General features: G+C 38.9%; 2 protein-coding genes and 2 non-coding genes across 4 annotated transcripts in view; 1 reads left to right on the forward strand and 3 right to left on the reverse strand.

Moving 5' to 3' along the window:
- Positions 1 to 20,772, reverse strand: Hoatz (HOATZ cilia and flagella associated protein). The gene is made up of 7 exons (XM_027412172.2): positions 20,696 to 20,772; positions 18,514 to 18,948; positions 18,032 to 18,070; positions 17,141 to 17,211; positions 2,766 to 2,825; positions 2,147 to 2,199; positions 1 to 218 (listed from the first exon to the last, which is right to left on the reverse strand). Exons 2-7 carry the CDS (start codon positions 18,737 to 18,739, stop codon positions 161 to 163), a joined length of 507 nt encoding a protein of 168 aa, XP_027267973.1. The 5' UTR covers positions 18,740 to 18,948; positions 20,696 to 20,772; the 3' UTR covers positions 1 to 160.
- Positions 19,832 to 19,905, reverse strand: Mir34c (microRNA mir-34c). The gene has a single exon (NR_105221.1). It is a non-coding gene; the product is annotated as a microRNA mir-34c (primary transcript).
- On the reverse strand, positions 20,351 to 20,428 carry Mir34b (microRNA mir-34b). Its single transcript, NR_105220.1, has one exon. It is a non-coding gene; the product is annotated as a microRNA mir-34b (primary transcript).
- The window catches only part of Btg4 (BTG anti-proliferation factor 4), a 16,529-nt gene continuing 11,752 nt past the window's right edge, over positions 20,709 to 25,485 (forward strand). Inside the window, exon 1 of the mRNA XM_035443693.1 lies at positions 20,709 to 20,825. The gene's annotated coding sequence lies outside the window, so the exon portion shown is untranslated. The remainder of the gene's footprint in view (positions 20,826 to 25,485) is intronic.

Raw genomic sequence — 25,485 nt, forward strand, 5'->3', positions numbered from 1 at the left:
TGTATTCTTAACTTTTATTTTAGTCTATTCAAACATGAATGTTCAGTAGTTATCAAATTTCTGGAAATCTGCACATCTTTTACCTAGGGATCCTGATGTTAGCATAACTTGTTTCAAAAGTGAATACATGCCAGTCACCTGCTTCCATCTATCAATCAAATCATTCCAAGGCTTTGACTTCTTCTTGTTCCTGTTTGTCTGACTCTGATGAGACTTCCCTGTACAATAGAATGCAGTCATCATGATCACAATGTAGCAGGGGAATGAAAATTCCCTTTTGAAAATTTCCCCAGTAGGCAGCATCATGGATTCTGAATGTGTATTAATATGAAACACATGTGAGAGAAATGGTTATCATACTGGGAAGTGTGATGTGAAGGGCGGGAACCACAACATCCTACCCTAACTGATTTCTTTGATTACTCCTATATCCTTTTATTCAGTCCCCCTTGAAAATGCAAATATTACCAGGGAGAATGCTAAGTATATCACTGTTAAAAGCATCACTATGAATTTACTTTATGTTAGAAAGAGCATAGGTTATTGAGGGAGGCATTATAAGCCTGCATCGCTTAGTGTAGGAATTTGGGGTAGAGTGGGCAAGATTAAGGGAAAAATACTTACAAAATTTAAGAAATGTTTGTATAAGTTAGTGTACAGTGTAGAGGCATTAATTCCCAAATTAGCTAATACCTAATATTACATGGTATTCCAGATTTTTAAAAACAAATATATTCTGAATCCCAATATTCACTTAAGTTGGATGATCCAGTTTCTCAAGGAGCTTACAATATATTTATAGACAAGGCATAAAATTATGTGAACTATTAAATAACTTGAAGATAGTGAATTAACTATTTATAAAATATGGACACCTAGCAGTGTGTGACTGCCAAAAGGATAGTACACACGGGGCCTTTACATTCAGATGAAGATGCTGCTGTGAAATGGAAAGAAACCCAGGCTTTGGGATTAAGGAGAGAATATATTACAAAAGAAATTAAGTGAGAATTTAAAATTTAAAATTACCTTTTAACCTTGAGCCTGAATCACAGCAATGAAACAATCTACACCACAGATAGCTGGGTCTATGCTAACGGGGCTGTTAACATGCACTTTTAGAGGTTAAGGGAGGGCATAATACCCCCCAGGAAACCCTTACAAAAGCCTCTTTGGGGTTCCATGTGATACTTCCTCATGCCCAAATGTTAAATTCTGTAAGAGCTACAAAACTGATTTGGAGTGAGACTTAATTTTCATCGGTATAGCTGTTCCTGAATCATCCCCTGCTATATAGTAAATGATCCTACTAAGTTCATTTATTCACTAAAATTATGTTTAAGTTGTAAAATAATACACTTGTAGGCAAATCAACAAGGTTAGTAACACAGTATGCTGCAAACATGCATGCAAAGTCTAAGGCACCCAGACATGTCTGTGGTACTCCAACAGCAGTCTTTATCCATCGTCTGTCTGGGTCAGTTATTAAGTCTCCATTAAGCTATGTTCCTCCACTCATAGGCAGTAAGTCAAATAATCTTCTTGAAAGCAAGAAATTAACTTGTGAAGCATGGTAACAGACAGGTAATTAGTGATTTAAAAAAAAAAAACTGTGTAGACCTAATTACTCTTCAAGGCTATTTGCTGGCATTAAAGGGGTCGAATTCAACATCAATGAAATAGTCAAAATCTTATTGCTTCCACCACTGTTCTTCTGTGAATACAGCAAGAAAAGAGGATACTTTTCAGAGACCTGTCAAGTTCTCTCAAATTCTTCTAGAGTATGTCCCTGCCCCAGTCAAACATTGTTCTGTCACCAACAGGCCAACGGGGCTGGTCATCTTTAAGACCAGACGATGCACCAAAGATGGCAGGCTGATCATGGGAAGGTGGAGCTGGGGGGCATGAAGGCAGGTGAGAATGGCCTGGGGTGGGGCACACAGAGGCTCCAGTACCTACTCTCCACTTTGCACCCGCACCTGGGTGCACATCTCCACAGTGAGAAGTGTGTTACTTAAGGCAAGGAAACCCCAACACAGTGGTGTAGGTTTCTTTTTAGAAGATTTGTTGGTAGGAGACAAATAACCAAAAATGTTCTTTCAAAGACAGTACATAAAAAGATGAGGCTGTTTGGAAATAAACTTACTTTGCTTCAGGTACTTTGGCCTTGGGTTTATGAGGTAATGAAACCAGTTCTTTCTAGAGAAAAATAAAAAAAGGAAAATGCTTACTTCCTCTGTCTGAAGTTTATCCACTTGGAAACAGCCTAAGGTAAAATCATCACAGAGCTAGAAAGACAAGCTTCTTGCACCTGAACACTATTCATTCAGAAATGTAAGGGCTCAAGACTTTGAGGTCCATTCAGGAGCCTGTGTTTGAACATCTGTATATTTCTAGTGAGTTTTTTTTTAAAATAAAGGTTTTAATCACCTAAGTTTTTGTTTTTGTGGTCTACAAAGAACAATCATTGTAAAATCATTAGCAATGAAGTAGTCCATATTAGTAGCCTACAACTTTATAGTATGTTAACAGTAGATTCCCTGATGTTCAGACCTTGTTTCTTCTGCTATCAGAGTGACAAACTTCTGGAGCTCTCTCTGGTTTATGGGTTGTCCAGTTACTTAATCTCTGTTTTCCCAGTCTTTGGTGCATAGAAGGTTCAAGACATGAGAGTACAGACTTAAAGACCTGCAAAGCTTCTGAACATTCTCCACAGATCATGCATGCCTTCAGTCAGCTATCCAATGCCCCACCACCACTCTTACCAAAATTCTCTCTTCTCTTTGTTTTCTTAGAAGTTGGATAATCTCATCTCTCTTTTTGGCCTATTTGAAGAAAAAATATGAGCTTTTTTGACATACATTAAAGCCTGTATCTGCAGAAGGTAGAATTTTCAGTTTTCTCTGGCATTAGCAGGATGTTAAAATATGTTTTCCACAATAGATCTATGCAGAATAATTTGGTTTTGATTTTTAACATACAGATTTTATTTGCTCAAACCAACCAACTTCTATTTAGATCTTATCATATGAACTATCCTAAGATCTCTAAAATATTGTTATTTTAACAATTCAGAAATTGACACTTCCTCCTCCATTCGACAGATGGGGAAACTAAGGCAGAGTTAGGTTAAACAATTTTCTCAAGCATTTCAATGACAAATTGGGCTTGATCCAGATATTGATGACAAAGTCTTAGCTATTGACAACCAAAGGAAATTGACACTAAATGGCAGTTAGATATAGGATCAGTAAACCCAGAGATCACACCTCACCTGAGCGCACAACAAAAGAATGCTGGCCTTAGAACTTGCACTTGAGAACAAAACTTTTTCCTGGCACCTCTCCCCTTTCTTTCTTGGCTATCAGATTTCATATAGTAGGTATGTTTTCATGAGCATGAAACCTAATTTATCACAGGCATGAAGATATATCAATAAACTACAGAGCAGACAAACTCGGGGGTAAGGGCATTCTGTTTAGAACAAGGCTAGACTAAAGAAATACAAAGTGAGAATAAAATGTGTTTTTCAGAGATGGGAAAATCCCAAGTCAATCTATCCATCCAAATGTATCATGCACTGTGCTTGGGCTTCTCTGTTTCTAAGTAGCGCATTGCTTGCTTTAAAACACCTTTTCTTGCCGTTCTGGCGGCTTTCGGTCCAGATCCAAGGAGTGTGCAAGGCCATGCTTCCTCTGAAATTGACTTCTGGGCCACTTCCTGTGGTCTAGTGGTCTGCTGGCCATCTGTGCCATTCCTTGACTTACTACAGTTTCTGCCTTTGCTGTCACATGGCATTCTTTCTTGTGTCTCGCACAGTCACTTGGGGTAGGGGTTGTGTTTAGTTTTTTAAATTATTATTAGTGTTCTACTTACAGAAAAAAAATTAATTACAAAACAGTACACCTTGCTGTGGAAGAAACAGCCTCAAAAATTTGTTTACTATGCCCCTTTTAAAAGTTTTTATTAGCACATATTACATATAACAGGGTCTCTTCATGACACTTCCATATGTGTATATAATGTATTTTGATCACATTAATCCTATGCCACCCTCTTTTCCCTCTTTCTACACCCATTAATCTTTTCCTGAGCTACCTTCTTCTGATTACTTCAGTCATATTGGATTAGCTCCCCCCATTCCAGTATGATTCCATCTTAACTAATTTCATCCATATCAACTGCATTTCCAAATCAGTTATTCAAATAATAACTTTTAATTCATAAGGACTTATGCTGTCACACTGCTATGTCAGTGCCTGAGCAAGACACAGTTCCTGTCTGGAAAGAGACTTGGTGCTTATGGAGAAAAAGTGGGTAGTTTGTAGTGCTCCATGATGGGTTTAGTAGAGCACACAAGGCCACAAATGAGATCAAGAACTCTTCATTCACACTAGGGTGCGTGTGGGGACCAGGATTCAGAGACTTAGAGAGGGTAGATTCCATGATGGAGATAGATAGGATAGGAAAACAGCTTTTCAGACAGAGGAAGCAGTGCCCAGCACTGTCCAAGCTGCAGATTGCTGATTCATTGGGGTTGTTTTCCAGTCTCCATAGCTCAGTTTAAGGAATACAGTGACACCAGGAACCTTGAGACAGAGAGAAGAGGGCTGTGATTGGCAGCTGTTATCAGCAGTTGGGCCAGTTCTACAGGGTGCTTTGGATTTGCACTAAATTTTGAATTTTGCCTTTTACTTATTTTGAAACTCCTTTTTGAGACAGGGCCTCAGTATGTAGTCTCGGTCTGCCTGGAGCTCTCTATGTAGAGCAGGTAGGCCATACACTCATAGAGAATCTGCCTACCCCTGCTTCCTGAGTGCCACAGTTACAGGTGTGCACTGTCATTCCCAGCCCAAATTTTGCCTTATGAACCTAAAAAGTTTTACTATTTGGAAGAATATATGTACTTTATATCTAACATTTAGACATCATCTGTAACACAGTGAATACATGAAAAAATGTGCACTTCTGCAACTAAGCAAACTTTTGTATGACCTATCAACTTTTATATGTTTGATAAAGTGGTGTCTGCCAGTACAGACATGGGATGCTGTCATTGCACAGGTTCCATGTTGGTTTCTTCAGGTCTCCCATGACTTGTGTCCTCGGTTGGGATCAATTATTCCCATATAGTGACTGCACAGCATGTTGTACCTTACTTACTCTATTGCTCTTACTCTTTCCACTTTCTTAGTTAGCTCTTTTAGAGCCTTATCTATCTTTCTTTAGAGCTCAGAAATGCCTAGTGTGTTATTATTAATGACTTTCTATTGACTTGAATTGCTCAAATCATGGTTATATGGATAGCATCATTGAATTGTGTAACAAAAGTAGTAGAAAATGAAGTTAAAAATTGGGTAAGTTTAGTTATTAAAATCCTCCTACAAGCAAACTATTATAATTCATTTCTGTGTAACTCTTGAGATATGATAGGAAGTTAAATTGTCACATGCTTTTAGTATAAAAATAAATACAAAAAAATAACAGGACAAAATATATTCATGTTTTCTTGGATTTCAGTTCTCCACCCCTTTTAAAAATTCAGAATAGATTTTTAGTAACTATAACCCCAGACACAAAGATTTCAAATGAGATTTTGTTTCTGCTTCCTGGACATGTTTCCTGGGAATGAATAACAGAACTACTGTAAACAATTGTGTCCTCTGAACAAAATGTTGTAAACTATTCTAAGAAATTTCTTCCAGGAAAGCTAAATGCAATTCAGTGATAAGAAGAAATCCTTGCAATTTACATCATGAATATCTCATCTTCAACCATGTTTTGGATGAGCTATTTATTGGAAGTTCATATTGTAAAACATTTTGATAATTAACCCCTAAACAATACATAAGGGGATCATGATTAACATTTGAAACATTAACCTTGATAATTACTTTCTATTCTATTTATATTACTTATATTGATGCTATTCTTGAAAAATAGGAGATAAAATTTGATTACATGAAATTAGAATATGATGACACTATATATACATTCAGTGTGCATTGGGTGGTTAATAAATTTTTGTATCACTCTGGAGTTAAATAATTTAGTTTTCACTTCTTGGCTTTTCAAAGTTAGGCAATTTAAGTGGCAGCATTGGTTAATGAAGTCAGGTATGTTTGGGCTTGAATCCCAATTTTACATTGAGACTAATGACTTCTAACTCCTCCTTTCCTTCCTCCAGCTGTAATCACTAATATAGGTTGGAAGTTTGTAGTCTTGGGTAAATAAAAAGAATACTTTCCTGAATTATTTCTCTTCTATGAGGAATCTTGTGAAAACTGGAGATGATAAAAATGCTTAATATAATGAGTGGCAAATGGTAGTCATTTAATAAGTTGTAGGCATTAAATACCACTATTATGATGAGATTAAAACATCCTTTTAATAATTTTAAAATGTTGAAAAAATGGAAGAGAAAAAGAGGATATCAGAGAGGACTTAAACACATTTTCATTGAATAACTTCTAGGCCTTAGCCTTTGCGTGTATTTATTCTCACAATGCTTGTTATTTCTTGCACAGAAAAATAGACGTCCTTGCTTAGGGTCACTAAAGCAAGCATTAACTGACAAAACCCAAGATTGAACCTCGTTTTCAGTTCTAGTTGACTCCACACTTCCATGCATCTGTTGTTTCAAACATCTGCTAGGGTTTTTGAAAGAGATTGGGGACAGGTGGGAGGGAGGACTGACAAATCTTCATTTCAAAAATGAAGAATCAGTATCAACTATTGTGAAGAAGACACAGTTTCTGTTATTTTATGCTGTAGTAGAAAAGGCATGTGATGGGCCTAGACATCAGGGTCAGCTAATTCAGACTTAGGTCATCCTTGACCAAAATCAACTTACTTACACATGGAACTTTGCAAAAACATGATTAAATGGTAAGGGTGTCATGGAAGAGTTACAGTGATACTTAGAAACTGATAAGCTTTCTAAGATCACTGTTAATCTAAATGAAGTATTTGTGATGAGAGTTCTGATTATATTAACTAAAAATGGGAATTAAACATCAAATTTAGTATGTTACATAAGCAGAATCAATATTCTATGGTTTTAAAGAGATTAAGAATATTATGTGATCTTCATTTTCTTTAGGTGTTATCATTTAATGTTTAACTCTGTGTCTATGATCAGGAGTAAACTAGGGCAATTCAGTTCTTGTCTTCACAGAGTCTTAATCCTTGTTAGACCAAATTTCACATGTATGTTACAAATGCAGTCTTATGGAAAGTAAAAAGTGTGATTAGCTTAAGGCAAATTTATCAGTAAAAGAAAAAACTCCACACATCTGGACTTGATTTCAAAAGGCAAAAACTCTGCTTAGCTTTACCCATGAACTTGCTATTCCCTATACCTGCCAACTAGAGTGTGCTGTGTAGATGCTGCAGTGTGGATTTATATTCACTATTGTAATAAGATGCAGAACTGTTAGCTCTCAAATAATCTACTGTGTTTAAAAGAGCAACCGAATAATCAGTGAAGAGACTTTCTCTAGCAGCAATCTGAGTTTTGTAAACAGGACTGACTGCAGTGATCTATGGGAGTGGACAGAATGTGATAGAGGGTTATTAATCAGAGGGAGCAAGGACGCTGACTTGCAGAAAAAGATGCAGTGCTAAGACCATTCCATCCTTCTTGGAAATAGCTCTATCTTGGCTCAGTTTGCTCTAACACATATAAGCTTCATTTTAAAAATAGCAATTTATTAAATGAAGAAACTTACAAGTCATTCCATGAGAGATATTAATACAAAAATTTTAAATGTAGACTTTATAAAGAATATAGATTTCAATTAAGTATAATTATTTTTGTTAGGGAAGAAATACCTTGGCTCTTACATATTTTAGTTGTGATATATATGTATATATATATATATGTATATGCATATATATGTATATATATATATATATGAATAGAAAATCAATAACAATTGGCTAAAGAATGTAGCTCTTATTTTAAAACTGTCACACACAGCCAGATGTAGTAGCTCATGCCTATAATCCTAGCATTAAGGAGGCTGAGGCAGGAGGATTACTGTGAGTTCCAGGGTAGCTTGGACTTCAGAGTAAGATTGTGTCTTACTCTTCCCACTAAAAAACAATCCCCCCGTACATCGACTGATCCAGACTCCTGAACATGGATGTCAATAAGGAGGCCTCTGCACTCCAGGGAGCCCCTGGTAGTGGATTAGTATTTTTCCCTGGTGTAAGAAGGAACTTTGAGAGCCCATCCCATGTGAAGGGATACACTCTGGCCCTCGACACATGGGGAAGGGCCCAGGCCCAGCCCAGGAAGATTTGGTGGACTTTGCAGAGCCCCTGTTGAGGGCCCTACCCTGCCTGGGGAGTGGAGGGTGGATGGGGTGGGGGGTAGGTCAGGGGTGGGGGAGGAGGGATGGGGCTGAGGGGAGGGAGAGGGAGAAGGGATTTACATGTGAAACAAGCTTGTTCCCAACTTGAACTAATAAAAAAAATTAAAAACAATCCCCAAACCCACCTCCACCCACCAAAAAAAAAAAAAAAAACCTAATTACACAATGCATGAAGGACTAACATGGTGTGTTTTTTTAAAAGGCTGCTTTAATATCACTTTAAAAAGTACATTTAAAGAATGCAATGTGATATTTTAATGTTGAAGAAAATATGAGCATATAATAGATAATATAACTTAAAATTTCCTAAATTACACATATACTTGGGATAACTTTAAGCATATGATTGAAGTACAGTGCTGACAATTTGGTCTGCAGTATTTATCACAGCTTGTCTCTAGCTGAAAATGGACAACTGAGACTAATATTGTCACCATTTCAGATAGGATGAAAGGATGAATGGATGAATGGGTTTGATCTCATCTTTCAGAAATGCCTTTCCTCTCAAACTTCCCACAGGCCCATACTTCTCTTTCTAGCCAAGATTTTTACAGGCTGCATGACAGCATCACCCGATTAGCTAAAAAAACAACTCAAACTTTGTGAGTTTTAACCATCTCCTCGAATCCATCCTAGTACAGAAGCTAGAAAACTGTACTATTTTTGATATCTGCTATGCCTTGCCCTCTCTACCCAGCATATAATCTATTTTGTTTCCCAAGTACCACTGTCACCAAGATACCATCACCTTCCTGCTGGATGACTGCAATGGCCTCCAGTTTAGTTTCTGAACTTCTGGCCCCTATCAATACACTTTCCATATGAAAAGACTCTGGTCTTTTGTTTTGTTTTGTTTTTTGAAAAAACCCCAATATCATCGTCCTCCAATTTAAGTACTTTTCCTGACATCTTGTTTCTACTATGCCCTAACTTCCCTCTTCAGGGTCTATGTTGATTCTGCAGCTTCTGCAGTATACAGTGCCCTTCCTAGAACAGTCTTTGCTCATGCTATTTCTGCTGCCTGGACTGCCTGCTCCATGTTTCCTTTGCTGTCTTCTTCTGCCCTAGCTATTCCATTCTTCCTTCAAATCTCAGTTTACTTGCCATTTGTGTAAAACCACTGCTTTTCTCGACTGGATCAATGCCACCTTACTGTCCTCCTACCACCATGTACAATCCCTTATTAAATATTTCTCTCTTTTTGATTAGACTGAAAGTTTCATACAAGGGCTAACTTTGTGTCTTTAAAGCATGTTTTGTGTTGTTCATTTCTAAATCCTAGTGCCTAGCACAATGCCTGACACAACTAATATATGTTTTGAATAAAACTTGCACAGTTCTTTCAAAGCAGATTTTCCTAACTTGCATCCCATTACCCATTTTATTTTTTACAGCTTTGCTTGCTCCTTCTTGAGCTTGAAATTATGTATTTGGCTTTGATCTCTAATTTGCTTACATCTCTTAAGCCAAAAGAATTTTCAGTTGCTTCTGGAAACATCCTATAAAGTTCAGGTTAACCCCATGACCCTACATTTCAGGGATGGGGTGGTCCTCATGTCTAGGAGTGACACCTAGACAATGCCAAATTCAAGACATACAGGCTAAGATCATTACCCGCTCCAACACCAGTCATATCCATTGGGAACATTTGCCATCTGAAACCTCAGAGATTCAAATATAATACAGAAAACATTTTTACCGCAGCCAAGAGAGCTATCTTTTTTTCTTTGGAGGTTTCTTGGAAGTATGAGTGGTTCAAATGACCACAGTACAAGTTGCATTAAGGGCTGATTATGGTAAGTAGATGTAGAGAGGTATGGTAGGAGGCAGATACTTTCATACATTTAAACTATGATTAGATCAACTCTAGGAGTACACTTAATCATTATTTGCAGTAGTTATGTTCTAGAAAGTTATCACAAACAATGAATAGTGACTATCAAGCCATTGCTCTTAGGTTCCTGATAGCCTTTGGCTACAGAATTTCATCATTAGAACTGCATATAACCTTGTTTTGTGTGTGTTTCTATTTCAAAATATACTGTTGATTTATCAACATAGAACTCGTATGGTGACTCAGGCCTGGGCATGGCTCATATGATATATGCATTTTCTTCATAAGTTGCATCATGGCCTTTTTACACTTAGAGACATTAGGGTGCACTTCAGTACATGGAGGCTATTTAAAATAGGAAAGTTCCACATTAGAGCACACACACACACACACACACACACTAAAAAGATACTTGTCACAGTATGATTTGAAACACGAAGGTAGAAGAACATATTGTGCTCAGTAGATTTGTGTGTTTGACAACTCAAAAATTTCAACCGCTTTGTCTGTATCTTCAAATGAGTCATTCATTAAAAATACCCTTTGCATCACTTTACATTCAGTAGCTTTATTTATTTTTTTAAGGAGATGGTTAATGAGAGTCCTTATCTAATAGTTTAAAATGTTTTTACCTTGTTCTTCTGGTGAAGCACATGGAAGACAAAATGTACTGATCTTTGAAAAAAGGGGAAGAGATGCATTTGAAGGAAAGGTCTATATAAATCTAAAGCTGGATTTTGTTTGTTTTCAAGGCAGGGTTTCTCTGTGTACTCCTGACTGTTCTGGAACTTGCCCTGTAGACCACACTGGCCTCGGACTTGGAGATTCCACCTACCTCTGCCTTCCCAATGCTGGGATTAACGGTGTGTGCCACCACTGCCCAGCTAGGGCTGGATTTTTATAGGGCAAATGCATTCATATATTGATCCAAACTCTGATTCTTTTCCCAAGTATGTTTTCATGGATTCTAGATGTTTATTAAGGAAGATTGAGGCACCTTCTCTTGCCTCCCTAGAATTTTTCTAATACTGAATAATTTTTTTTTAAAAAAACAATGTGATGTTAAAGATGATGACAAGCAAGAAGAATGTACTAGTCTTCCACAATTTGCTTGCAAAATGCAATCTGCTTTCATGATTGTTCCAGTTGTATGCTGGCATGAAACAGCAAAATGTAACTCAATATATTTTGTTGTTTTGAAGGAATCCAGAAATCCTATTGTATTCTTTTAATGTCAGAGAAAGAATTTCATAAATATTATTTTATATTAGGTCAGATAATATACCTCCTACTAGGACCATTTAGACAACTAGGGAGCTCATTCTTATCATGCTGACACAGCAGAGGAGTCTCTTCTATCAGCTGTCCCCGAAGCAGCTCTAAGGAAACTGGTGTCTTCCATTGGCTCTTTGAAGCTAACATAATGATTCTAAGTGTCTCCTTTACTACTCTGCAAGTGTAGAATAGACAATAATGCTGAAAAGCTTCCTAAGGTTCTAAGACTAATGCCATCATAACATGACTTGCTTTTGATTCAAACAAGAACCATGTAACAAACTTCTGGGGAAGACTTATGCTGTGGCCAGTACTGGTTGCATAGCATGTGTGACAGAATGACTGAAAGCCCATTCCCAGTAAGGAGCCTGTCTGGGATGTTGTACTATGGATGGCACATTTTCCTCCTAAAAACCTTTGGTTTACATTCCCTCATGTTAGAATTGCTTCCAGATGCACATTACCAATGCACCTCATATGTACGTGCCTTAAAATACTGTTCTGACCTCTTCTTCACTCTCCTAGCAAATAAATTATTTATAATTCTTTCCATAAAGAGATAATCAGCTAAAGAGCTTTCTTAAGGTGGCAAAACTAGAAAGCAAATTAGTTTTATGATTTCAAAGAATTAGCTGACTATTCATTTATTATAATGTTTTCAGACTACTTAGACCTCTCAAAGGAAAAATAATGGTCCAATACAGTGCCATAAGGCTTCCTTCATGGACACAGTAAGCCATTTAATCTTGACATGCTCAATTGTTTTTGATTTCCTGCCATTGATATCTATCACTGAAATAGTAGTTGTGATTAATAGCATTTTGCTCACTAACAAAAAGCATTTATAATGTATACCTGGAAAATATTCCAAAATGGAGAGTAACATTAAAGTTTAAAACCTTGGCCACTGAAAAATCAATATCTGTTGGGAAAGAGGGCTGTAAAGTCACTTTCAGGAAAATAGAAATTTCCAGGATTCTGTTAATATTAATACACCTTCAAGAGAATTTATCGGGAAGCTTTTCACCCCTTTAAGATGAAATATACCGCCGGGCGTTGGTGGCACTCGCCTTTAATCCCAGCACTCGAGAGGCAGAGGCAGACAGATCTCTGTGACCAGGCCAGCCTGGTCTCCAGAGCGAGTGCCAGGATAGGCTCCAAAGCTACACAGAGAAACCCTGTCTCAAAAAACCAAAAAAAAAAAAAAAAAAAGATGAAACATACCTGGAGTATACTTATTGATGTGTATATTCAAAATATGGAAAATTAAATTAAATAAGTAATACAGCAAAAAGACCCATGTCTTTTTCCTTTCATTTTCTACTATCAAGCTACAAATTGTTGATGGTGGGATCAACAATGCAGAGAGGGTATTATAGACTCAGAAAAGCCATAATATCCAAAACTAGATTCTGTTTTAATATTTAATGGAGTCACATTCTCTCCTCTAATATCCAGACCCATGAGATAAAAGCAAAATTGACAAGACAGGGGATGTGCTTGTGCATTTGGAAGTATTCTTGTAAAAGACTATCAGCCTAGAAGAGTTTCCAGATGAGTCTATGTGAAAAGGACTATACTTGATCCATTGCACAGCTGACAGCATAGCTGTGGTCCTGTGTCACATGCACAGGGCCCTGGGTTTAACTCCCGAGACCCAATAATAAGAACAAAAAATACCAGTGGTAAGTGGTCATTCAGTCATTAATTGGATTCATTACATAGATTATATGTTCATGGGCTAATGAACAAATATCTGAATTTCAAGATCCAGAAAAACATTGAGTTAAGCAAACGAGACATGACTTCTACCTTTTAGAAGGACCAATTATAGAGGGTAAACCATGGCCAGGTGCTTTATACAGGTTACATCAAATATACGAGGTAGATATTTTTAAAATTTCTTCTTTGCTATTTGAGGAAGCAGATTATGATAGGGTTCAAATACATTGCTCAGTCACATAAGCGGTAAGTGGCAGAGTTATGCTTCTGATCCAACCTGTGGTCTCTAAAGGCAGTTAATTATGGTGCCTACAATCTAGCAGGGCAGACAGCAGCATGGGTGGTTGCCTCAAGTACAGACCAGAGCCTTCTTTATACAGCACTGTGAGAAGCCACTTCTGATGTTGTATGTAAGCACTGGGAAGGCACTGTTCACTCAATTTATAGGTAGCTTCTGAGAAAGCTTTTCACAAGCTGTCAGGGGAGCCAGGCCTTGAATGCAGATGAGGAAGGACATTTTAGTGACAAGAAAGTGTACTGCAGGCTGAAGAAACAATTTTCAAAACTCAGTGGTTTGGGAAGGTTTCTTCATGTCTTAACCTTAATTTTGACCTTCAGTGAGATTTGTTGCTATTGTTTATGAGACAGGGCCTCACTATGTAGCCTGGAATTTGCTATGTAGACTAGGCTGGCCTTCAGTTCACAGAGATCTGCCTGCCTCTGTTTCCCAAGTGCAGGGATTGAGGGCATGCACCACCACACCTGGTATTTTTGTTTTTTGATATAGGATCTTTTATATAGCCCAGGCTTATTGACCATAACTCATGAATTTCTTCCTGCTGTGACCCACACAGAATAGCCCTGGAAACAAAACTGGGGCTACAAGGGAATGAAGAAAGGATAGACACACATACAGAAATGCTGGGATATTATGGTTTATGCATTCTAGGGGAGATACAGCAGCCAGGAAACTTAGCCTACTTATTTTATACAGTTGAATTATGAGGCAGGGTTATTACATTGAACAGGGAGTGAGGTTTAGTTAATCTTGGTAGGGAGTAGGAATCTGTGAGCCACATTTTTGAACAGCCTGCCAACAAGGACTAAGAGAAGGCTAAGGCACTGAGGTCCTTGCCATGTCTGCACTCTTGTCAAACAATTCACTTGTAACTTCATATATTCTCCACAACTTCCTAAACAGTGAGATTAGAAGGGTATACTACTATGCCCAATTAAATATGTTATTGTGCTATCATTTACATATATTATAAGACTACATCATAATCATTGACTGCATCTAACATAGTACATATACCAAGTTGGCTCTCAATAAATTGATGTGGAATTGAGTAGTTAATAAACTAAAAGGACACAAGATATGGAAATCTGTTCTAAGATTAGTTATATGTGGCCTATAATATTACAGTCCCCTGTATTCACATCATTCTTACTATTTGGCAAAAGCTGATAAAATTGACTATTAAGTTTGTCTTTAATCTTTATTTCTAATCCCTTCCTAAAATGAAGTACAATGAAATTGCAAAAGTACCAAAGTAGTTGAACTTGCCTGGAGATTACTATGTAGCTAAGACCGGCCTCAAATTCATGAGGCTCCTTTTGCCTTAGCTTCCCAGCTGTTGGGATTGTAGGGAGGAGTCACTATTCCTGGCTCAAGTTTGTGTGTGTGTGTGTGTGTGTGTGTGAGTGTGTGTGTGTGTGTGAGTGTGTGTGTGTGTGTGTGTGTGTGTGTGGTGTGTGTGTGTGTGTGTGTGTGTGTGTGTGTGTTGTGTGTGTGTGCATGCATGAATTGAATTAAATCTACGGTTTCATGCATGCTAGGAAAGTACTGTATCACTGAATTATACTCCCAGCTCTATGAAAATTAGGTTTAAAAAATCCCTATAAAGGGGGACAGAGAGATGGCTCAGAGAATATAGGCACGTGCTGTAAAGCCTGATGACCTGTGTTTGGTCCCTGGGACCCACATGGTAGAAGGAGAGAACCCACTCACATAAGTTGTCTCTAACCTAAACACATACACCACACACACACAAATAATAAATGTGTTTTTAAAAATGAAAAGATAATCCCTGTAAAGGGTGAGGAGATAGCTCAGTGGGTAAAGGCACTAGCCACACAAGCCTAAAAACTCAAGTTCAATGCTAGAGTCCATGTAAAAGGCCAAACATAGTGGTACACATCTGCAATCATAGCCAGACAGGAGGCAGAAATGGAATCGTCTGGAAACAGGCCAGCAGCAGAAATAAGAAAGACCTTCAACAAGGTGGGAAGTGGGAACTGACTCCTGAGAACTGACCTTGTGACCTTGACATGCATGCAATGGAATGTGTGCCTACCTGCACCTTCCACACACACACAATATTCTTTTTTAAACCCCTATAAAATTCTGTTATAAATATATAGTACATAGTATTTGAGACAGAGTCTAGTACTTAATATTCTAAAAAAAGAAGAAAGTGATATTTTTAATCACTTAATTTATTTGAAATAATCACCAGTAGTCTTAAATGAATTGTGACCAGAAAAGTCAAGCGAATTGATCTGTAATTTATGTGGAATTCCCAGCATGCCCTTTAGAGTTTGCCAATATGTTCAGTGGTTAAACACATAAGGCTAAAATAGGTATTCTATCTCAGCTTTGATACTGAAATAGAGTTTATCCATGAACCAAACTAATTGGTTTGCCATTAATCATGATATTAGCAGCTGAGTTAAAAGCTCTAGTTGTATCATGTGGCTGCCAAAAAAGGCTTCAGAACAGCAATGTGTTTACTATCAGCTTTTAGTTAAAACAGGTCCAGATGACAGACTCGTGCTTTGGTTCCCTTGGTTTTGACCTATTAAGAGAACAATTTTCCCATTTTAAAAGTATTTTTGTTCTTAGACTATTGTGCATGGTTTGAGGCTTTTTTGAAAAGTGAGTCTATGTTTATTTATGTTATTTATGTTTCTGTTGTTCCTGTGAGCTTTGGAAGAGACTAAGAATAGCCAAAGTTTAATAGAATGCATTTTTCTTTTTTGGAGTAATAGGGATCAAACTCAGGGCTTTCCACATGCTAGGTAAGTGCTCTACCCACTGAGCTATATTCCCAGCCCTTTTAAACGTTTATTAAAATTATAAAACAGCCTCACCAAATTTCTCAAGCAGGCCTTGAGCCAACTCTACATTCCCACTTAGCCTTGAATGTTTTTAGTATTTGTTAATTCATTATTTTAAGTATCCTTGCTATATATTTATTAAATTTACCCCCCCCCCCGTGTGTGTGTGTGTGTGTGTGTGTGTGTGTGTGTGTGTGTGTTTTTGTGTGTGGGTGTGTGTGTGATATGCACACTGTTTGTACTGGTATGTGCTCTTCTTTGCATGTGAAAACCACAGGACGACACTGGGTATCTTGCTTTATTACTCCCTGCCTTCTTCCCTTGAAACAGGGTTTTTCATTAGCCTGGATCTAGCAAGCCCCAGCCATCTTCCTGTCTCCATCTCCCACAGCACTGGAGTTACAACCTGGCCTTTTACAAGGGTTCTGGAGATTATTTTAACACAGGTCCTAATTCTTGAATAGCAAGCATCCTTAATCATTGATTCATTTCTTCAGCACCTAGCTTTGAATTTTTGATTCTCTTGCCCCTGCTTCTCTACCCCCTGGAGCCATCTGCCATGGACACTGGGAACTAAACTCGAGTCTTCTGAGAGATCAAGTGCTCTTAACAACTGACCCATCTCTCCAGCCCCAAGAATTTCTAAATTTTTAATTAAAAATCTAACAAAAAGCTTTTCAAGGCTGAGATATCTGAAATACATTTTATTTACATGTGTTTAAAAGTAAAATATACTCAGCACCAATAAACAGTATTATCAAAATTATTTAGAAGAATAATGAAAATCAGAAGAAATGGAGCATTGGCTCACCTTTTCAAGAAACTTTGCCTTCTCTTCAGATTCTTGAATCTTTTGGACTTTAGCAAAGACATCCGTCTCCTCTAGAGTAAATAAAGTCAAATTTAATCTGAAATAACTTTATCATGACTCCTATAGTATTGACATAAAATTGGATATGGGTTAATAGAGCAGGAGGGGACACAAATAAATACTGTTTTGAAACCTTATAACCAGAATTATCAATGCCATCCAGAAACCTTTAATCCCTTTAGATCATGAGTAAGCATGAGTGGAGGCAAGAAGCAGTCTCTAAAGGGAAAGTGCCTGTAGTGTTAGAATAATACATGTGGGGGATATCTTGGTGGATTCCATGGCAGGCGAGGGTGACCTAGGTGGAGGACAAACACACCAGGCAGACAGAGCTTAGTGAGAAGTTTTATTAGAAAGGGGAGGGAATGGAAAAGGAAAGAGAACAGAGGTAGAGACACAGAGAGGGGACAGAAGAGAAGAGGGAGACAGGAAAAGTCCTGTCTGCCCCCAGCGGAACAGCAGGAAACAGAGAGGGAAAGAGAGAGCAGAAAAGAGAAGAGCAGAAAGAGAGCATAAGTGTATAGAGGTCTTTTTTAAAAAGGGGTCCTTTGCACCTGGGCTGACCAGGGTACTGCCTGAGTGCATTCTGCCAAGTGACAGGGGCAGGCCAGCATAATGCCTGAATCCTTACATGTAGGATCAGAGATACTAATCTGCATTTCTAGTCACATATTACAGAAAGTTATCTTCTGACTGTGTGGTTTAGGCCCCCGAGGCAAGGTATGGGGGTATGCAACCCGGTTATACCAGTGTAAATATTTACATTTTTAAAAAATCCTAGGGACAGTCTGGGGAGTCTACCTATTGAGGGGTTTAAAACCTGGTACTTACTGTTTTGATCAAAGGGAAAGGACCAAGCAGAATTTTTCTCTAAGAAATACAAATGGAAAGTAAATTATTGGAAAAGCAAACATTCAAAGTATTTGAATTTCTATACCTATTAATACTGAGTAAGAACACTTTATACACCCTTGGCCAGAGGCTTGTCAGGGAAGGCAGTTCCTAAATTTGACTCTACCTCCAACTTTTTCTCAGTTTCAAGTTTGAACTCAAATTTTATGTTTTCTAATGTCTTTTTAGCCAACACACATCATTTTCTTAGATTAACCCATCCTACTTGCCAAATATCCGTCACTTAAGAGACTCTTAGGCTGTCCTTTTATATGTAACGATACCATCCTTGCAGTGGAGAATCGCAGCAGTTTCAGAACTATTTTCATATACCTATTACCGCTTGTTTACACTTCTCAGATAGTTCATTCTTTTACAATTAGGCTGGACAGTTTCTTCCAGGAGGCAGCAGTGCTACTCACCCCTCACAAGGTCTTTAGAATTCCTGGCCACCGGTAGCCGCTGACTGCTGTTTCTGGTCAGCACCAACTGAGATTCGGCAGGGGGATACATGGACGCCCCGAGCCAAAATTGCTTAGCCAAGTTGGCATCCTGCTCGGAGCAGCCTGTGAACACCAGTAATCCAGGGGAGCAGATTTCGTGGGTATCCTTTCTGCAGCTAGAACTGCTTTTGTGCCCCGTCTCCATAGTGACTCAGGACGCTTCCCTTAGTTCCCTCGCCCCGCCCCCACCGGAGAACTGTCCCGTTGGTAACTGTCACCACAGGAAAGCCTGGGTTTCTTCCTTAGGTCCTCGAGCGCTTGTGGCCCATCTGCAGCTGGCTTCTGTCGAGGTCACAGCTTTCGGGGTCAGTCAAGGCTTGGAGTCAAAGCATCAACTTTGTGATGCGTACAGTCCTGGAGTCAGTGGAAGGCAGTTAAGTCTCTTATATCCTAAATCAGCGTCCCCTCCCCCAAACATGAATAAAGTGAACTTAAAGAGCTCCTCTTTTGGACAAGATTGCTAAGGCTCAGCACCCTAACCCGCGAAGTTCTCAGGTCTGCGTTGGTACATCAAGGCAGCATAATGTCCTAGACCAGAACTGGGTCGAGAGGTACCCAAGGGTAGTTTTTTTGTGTTTTTTAAAAAACCTCCCAAATCTTTTAGTACAAATCTTAGGAAACAAGCTGGTTTTAAATTGTGTTCGCTAATTATTCACACCAAAAGTTGCCCAGACTGCAACCGTTATCATTAAAAAATAAAAACTTAGTAAAGTGGGTTGAGGCCTCCCCCACCCGGTGAAAAATTATGAAAACATTTTAAATATATCCTTACAAGCAGGTTCACAATCATGTGTGAGCATTTTCCCTGGAGATTTTGTCTATATAGTAATTGACCATTTAATTACTTTAGGGATTGACAGGATCTGAGATGGACACACTAAAGCCAGTTTTGGAAAGGAAATGGACACATGATAATATTGATAGCTGGCATTTTTCGTGGCACTTTATTTTTCAAAGTATTATTAATAATATAGTGTCAGGCAAAGTCCAAAGATTTATAATCACAAGTCAATATAGTGACCAGATCAACTAAGGGATAATTTCTGTTTTCCAACATATCTAAAAAAAAAATCATTGAAATGTAGCAATCCTCCCCCCCATATTGCACACATTGTATACTTATCAGCTTAAGTGCTAGTTTTTCTTTTCCTAAACAACTGAATAGGTATGAGCATTTCCATATGGCCCTGTCCTCACCAAATTGACGACGCGCACGAGGCTCAGTCGGAGGAATCTCAGTCTTTTTACCTGGCCGTGTGGTTAGTGATTGGTACTATTAGCAATCAGCTAACTACACTGCCTAGTAACTAGACTCATAGAAAAAGCCTGCAGTTGGAGCTCTCAGACGTTGGTTGTGACCAGCAAATCATCAGCCAAGCTGTGGTTGACTCTAGTTGCTGCCTTGGTGATAGCTTTCTCAGAAGTGGAAAACAGGCAGTGAATCACAGCAGGCAGCAGGAACTGTTCTGGGGGACTCGTCCAGGCATTTTTTTTTTTTTTTTTTTTTTTTGTGATGTTCAGGCCGGTGTACACCGGTTCCCTTTGCATATCACTGAACCGTTTTGCGTTGGCTCCTAGACACAGGTAGCCCAACGGTTCCTAAAGCAGGCCGCCCGTCTCTGAGGGTTACTTGCACATAGACCTCGTGCTCCGGGGCCCCTTCGCTGACGCATCCCGGCTCCGGCCTCCGCTTTCTGCAGAGTCAGCGGGGCTGCGGCCGCCTGCTTCTCCTCCAGCGGGCGGCGGGTGATGCTGTGCCTTGTTTTGATGGCAGTGGAGTTAGTGATTGTCAGCACCGCGGTACAATCAGCTAATTACACTGCCTACAAACCGAGCACCGGGCGTCCGCCGCTGCAGCTCCCGAGTGTCCGGGCCCTCGTCCCCTTTTCACCACGGCCGACAGCTAACGGCCGAGGGTGGCGGAGCGAGAGATGCCTCAGGCTCCCGGGGCCCCTTCATACCCCCCGCAGGGCCGCGCGCGACCCCAGGTGACCCCCGGGCGCCGGGCCCCCTGTCCCCGCCATCCCCCGAGACCCTCCCGCTTCGCCCCTGTCCCCAGGGCATCCGGACAGATTCCTGCTTCCCTCACTCCGGGTCTGACCCGTCTCCGACAACTTCTCCTCGGTTTCCAGCCCCAACTCTACAGCAGGCTCTGTCCACCCCGCGCGCCCGGCAGCTCCTACTGGCCAAGTGGCTGTGGCTCTGCGACCAACCGCCCTTGGAACCCCGAGGTCGAGGGGGCGGGGCGAGTGGGGGAGGGGAGGCAGAAGCTACTAGAAGGGGCAATGGGCGGGCTCCTGAAGAGCCTCTTGGGAGGGGGCCTGGGAGATGGAGACACAGATTCTTGAGAAGTTTACCTTCATGGTGTAGTAGGAAGCGCAAGGACCTACATTCATCTCTCCTCCCCTATTGCCCAAGAAGTTCCCAAGGCCACTCAATGTTCATGCCCATTCTCAGAAACAGCTTCTCAGGTACCTCAGCTAGAGGCTTGAGCCTTCCTTCCGCAGCAGACCTGGGTACTCTTGACTGCAGGATTGCCCTTGCCAGTATCTGAGTTCTTTCTTAGGATTACCTTTTATAGGGTCATGCAGTGAGGTGAGGGCCGCTCAGCTCTCCTAATCAAACATTGAGCCAACCCCCTTGTGTTCAAAGTGTGGCCCTTTTAAGATCAAAATTACTTTTTTTTTTTTTTTTTTTTTTTTTTGTGATCTCATGGTAAGCCTTGAGGAAACCATTCCCACTTTGGGCTCCTGTTTTATTTAAATGTATGTTACATACTTAGCACCCGAAGGGTATTGGTTCTACTATTCATCAGACAGGTTCAGGTGGTAACACAAATTGATCACACATTAGTTACTGTTCCAGACAGTATGAAGTTGCTAAACTAAATGATAGATTTTATCAATAGAAAGAAGCATGCGGGGGTGGGGGTGAGAGTGGGGCTGGGGGGAGTGTAAAGAAGAGCTGACAGACACCAGTCTTGAGGGAGGTGAGATTTTGAGTAGACCATTGAAACAAAGGTAGATTTGGGCATCAAGAGTGAGGTCTGCCGAAGCCTGAGAAGCAATGTCTTGTGACAGTTAAATTTTTCTTGCTCTTAGTATTTCACAGCGAATAACTGGTATGTTTGTGTATATTTGGAATAGAGGCACTGAGGGGGCAGTGGCAGCATTTCTGTGCCATCTTCACTAATATATCCATCCTTTAAGTTAATCTTTCCTCTCTTTTCGTTTATCTATGAAACCAGAGAGGATACACAATATCCTCTGATTGCAAACTGTGGAATTCAGTAGGACGTAGTCTCCCCAGACTGTTGTCTTCATGTACACAGTATAATAATACCCATTTGTATTGATCCAAAAAGTCTTACAGTTTACAAAGGGAAACTTCTTAGCTATACACTGACCCCTAAGCCCAGCAAATAAATGGTCTCATAGATGCCATTAATAACATGAATACATGCTAGTCATTACATGCTAGTCATCAGAAACATTCAACACAAATTCCAAACTCAAACCATTAAAACTCAAGAACTTCCCAAGAATAAACTTGCATATATTTTAAGATTATCTTTGAATGGTAGGGTATTTTTTCTCCAAAAATCATAGTTTTATGAACTTATGAACACTTAAGTGAAAGGAATCAAAGTGAAGTAGAAAATGCCAGGTAATTGTAAAATTAACTTGCAAAAGACATCATTTGTAAGTAACTATATTTTGTATTCATTATTCCTCTATTTGAGGAAGGAACAATGTTATATGCTACAAAATGTCATTTGAATGTTCACAAATAAATAAAACTAGTAGAATAACCTTCATTCCACTAACACTATGGAAAGTTATAAATTTTGTGAAGATATCATTACAAAATCAGTTATTTTACATTTTGCTCCATTTTACACTACACTTACTGCTTCCACCTAGCTGATGTTTTCTTTTATTTCCTGATTATCAGTTGTATCTTAAATATCTTACCTGAGTTTGATTGTTGCCATCCAAAGCTATAGTGTCTTGAAATGTAGACTGTAAAATCTTTTCTTTAAAGATAAAAAGTAAAATGACAATAAAAAATGTGTGTGCTCTAGTTCTATTAGAAAAAAAAAACAACAGCAGCAGAGAAGAATGCTTGTTCTGAGGGTTGCTGTTGATTTGGCCTTCAGTTACTAGAGAAACTCCACGATCTCATTGCATCTGCGGGTCATGTCTAGGCATGTCTAGACACCAGGGAGACTCATGTTTTAATCTAAGTAGGAATGCTTGTGGTGGTTAAAATGCACCTTGAGGAGGAACTGTTTACTGTTTTAATTTCTGGGCTTTTGGTGATCAGGGAGATGGGGAAGGACCTTTGAGGAGAAGGGGTGAATGTATTGACTAGAAGGAAACCAAAAAGAGTATCAAAAGCAAGAACTTCCTACATTAGTCTGGAAAATTTATATCTGCTTAATTTACTACTCCTATATAGAGAGGGCTAGAGAGGGAGAGATGACTCCCTCAGTCAGCACACACAAACATACCATCTAAACATTTGCTATTGTTTGTATTTTAGACAGGGACACAGTTAGCTCATGCTGGCCTTGAACTCTTGAATTCTTGTTACCACCTCTAGATTGCCACTATTTCCGAAGCTTTTTGAAGGTTATTGTTACGGAAGAAGTGAAGAATAACACTAATTAGAAAGCAACTGTTTTAGCAGCTTCTTTCAAAACTTGCTTTTAAAATGCATAGTCTTTGCTAGGAAAAAAATGTCTTGTTTTTTTATGTAGACTAAGACCGTCAAATGTCAGATGAACTTATTAATATTCATGATAGAACACTTAGGAACTAGTCTATAACATTGAAGCAAGGCTGAGTTGAAGTCAATTTGGCTTTTGAAAAACTACAAATCAATGAATCTGTTTAATTATGTGAGGAGATTTTCCTCTGAGCTAGCATTAACTGCCAGCAGTCCCATGATTCTGGTTCTATCTCACTGGACTCGAATTAGGAAGAGTGCTCTAGGTTCTTAATTAGCTTCTTGTTTATATTTATTGATTAATCAAGTGTTGCTTTAAGTATCAGATGTTAATTTATCTTTTAGGCAAATCATAAACAATCTAACAAAATAGCATCCTAATTAAGGTTGCTGGAAGTCTTGTGGCTCAGCGGCAGGAGCAATTCTTGTATATTTCCCATCTCTAGGGAACACAGTCTCGTGGTCTAATTGGAAGGATAGACTGTTTACATAGATAATTAAGAGAGTTAAATTATGTTAATTGTAGCAACACATTATAGTATTAATATACAAATTAATATTACATTAAGGCATTAAATGCTCAGATACTACATTTATATCACATAGAGATATATTGAATGTCAAAGTGGTTAGATTAATAAGCCCTTAAGGAATCCTGAATTCTAGTGCTATCTCTGTATTTGTCAACATTTGGGAAAAGATAAGAAAAAGAACCAAAATACAAAGAGAGGCCAAAATGATGTTAACTCCAGTATAGTGGGAAGTAGGCCTAGAAGACTTGAACTATTAGTCTAGGGAGTTTGAGTATCATTCTCTGGCTAGAAAGCCCCTGATGTATACAAAGTGTGCTATTTATGGAGGTTAAAGTTGCATAGATTACAGAGGAGGCTGAGATTCAGTGCAGATGATTTTTTAACAAATCTGAATATGGAGTGATGGAAGAAATTCAGGATAAATGAGGGATTTTGTGAAGGGAGTTCTTCAGGCTTTGGTGGCTGATTCACAATTTAACAAGTCAGCTACCAACTCTCGGTGACGATTTGAGGAGCTGAGGGGAACACATAGTCAGAGGATGTTTGTGATGAGTTTGAGTCTCAGCCTGGATTGAGTTAAGTATTTAAGCTGAAGGTCTGGAAAGAGGTCAGAATTAAAAAGAGGGTTAGCAGTGTTCTGAAACTGTGAAAATTAAAGTTGAAAAAAGAGTTGAATGAAGTCTCCAATGATGTGGTAGCTTATTCTTGCTTGTCATGGTTCAGGTAGGAAGTATGAGGTAGGTGATCAACAGTGGAATGCCATTCTTTTTTGTTTGCTTGTTTGTTTTGTTTTTGTTTTTGTACTGGGGTTGAACGCAAGTACATGCTAAATAAGGTGGTCCTTCCTAGTCTGTATGTAGACAGATTAATTTACCTGCCTGTAGATTGGCTTCTCTCACTTAAGATAGATCTCCTGGTTTGTAAAAGTAGTTTTGGGGTTTCAGAACCGCTAACTAGTTGTCTAGGTGGGTTGTTGAAGAGAGTTCATTTTCCTTCAAAGGTCTAGCATGTATTCTTAACTCTGTAAAGCCAAAATAGGAAACTACCTTGTCAACTGATTTATTTACAAGAATGAAAATAGTTTATGCCATCCTCACAGGCATTGCTCTGTGTACACTTATTCTTGAATTTATTTGTACTGTACTCATTTCACACTTAGGCCTTTTTGATTCCTCTATGGAACTTTTATATAGCTTAACAATTCTATAACTCACTTCTTTATTTTCTCTAAACACATAACATATAGTTCAAGGATTTCCTCATATTTATGTTTAGCTAAGTTTGTATTGTCTTCTCCCCTCTTAGCTCATCTATATATAGCCTGTTTAAAGTTTGAGCTCAGGCCCTCCCTACTTCCTGGGAAAATATTCCAATGTGCCTTTATTCATCTTCATTCTTCCTCTTGTTTCTTTTGAACTCCATATATTCAGTCTATAGTTAGCATCTCCCATTAATAAAAATATCAACCACCTGTACTTTTATTTTTAATTTATTATTTGATGAAGACAATATACAACTCTGCCACATGTACAGACACATTTATTAGTATACTGTGTGTACAAATATTTTCTCACCCTGAACTATTTTTACTGTACTGTCTTGTACTACCTTAAAACTTGAAAATTAT

Source organism: Cricetulus griseus, chromosome 4 (assembly GCF_003668045.3).
Source record: "Cricetulus griseus strain 17A/GY chromosome 4, alternate assembly CriGri-PICRH-1.0, whole genome shotgun sequence".
Classification (NCBI taxonomy): Eukaryota; Metazoa; Chordata; class Mammalia; order Rodentia; family Cricetidae; genus Cricetulus; species Cricetulus griseus.

Bases quoted from the DNA above. Each gene is read 5' to 3' on its own strand.
- Hoatz (XM_027412172.2), bottom strand. From the start codon at position 18,739: ATGGAGACGGGGCACAAAAGCAGTTCTAGCTGCAGAAAGGATACCCAC. The intron at 2,826-17,140 runs GTGAGCCAATGC...TTCTTCAAATAG, and splicing joins AGGCAAAGTTTCTTGAAAAG to GCCAAAAAGAGAGATGAGAT. The intron at 219-2,146 runs GTAAGTTTATTT...TCTATTGTACAG, and splicing joins GCCAAAGTACCTGAAGCAAA to GGAAGTCTCATCAGAGTCAG.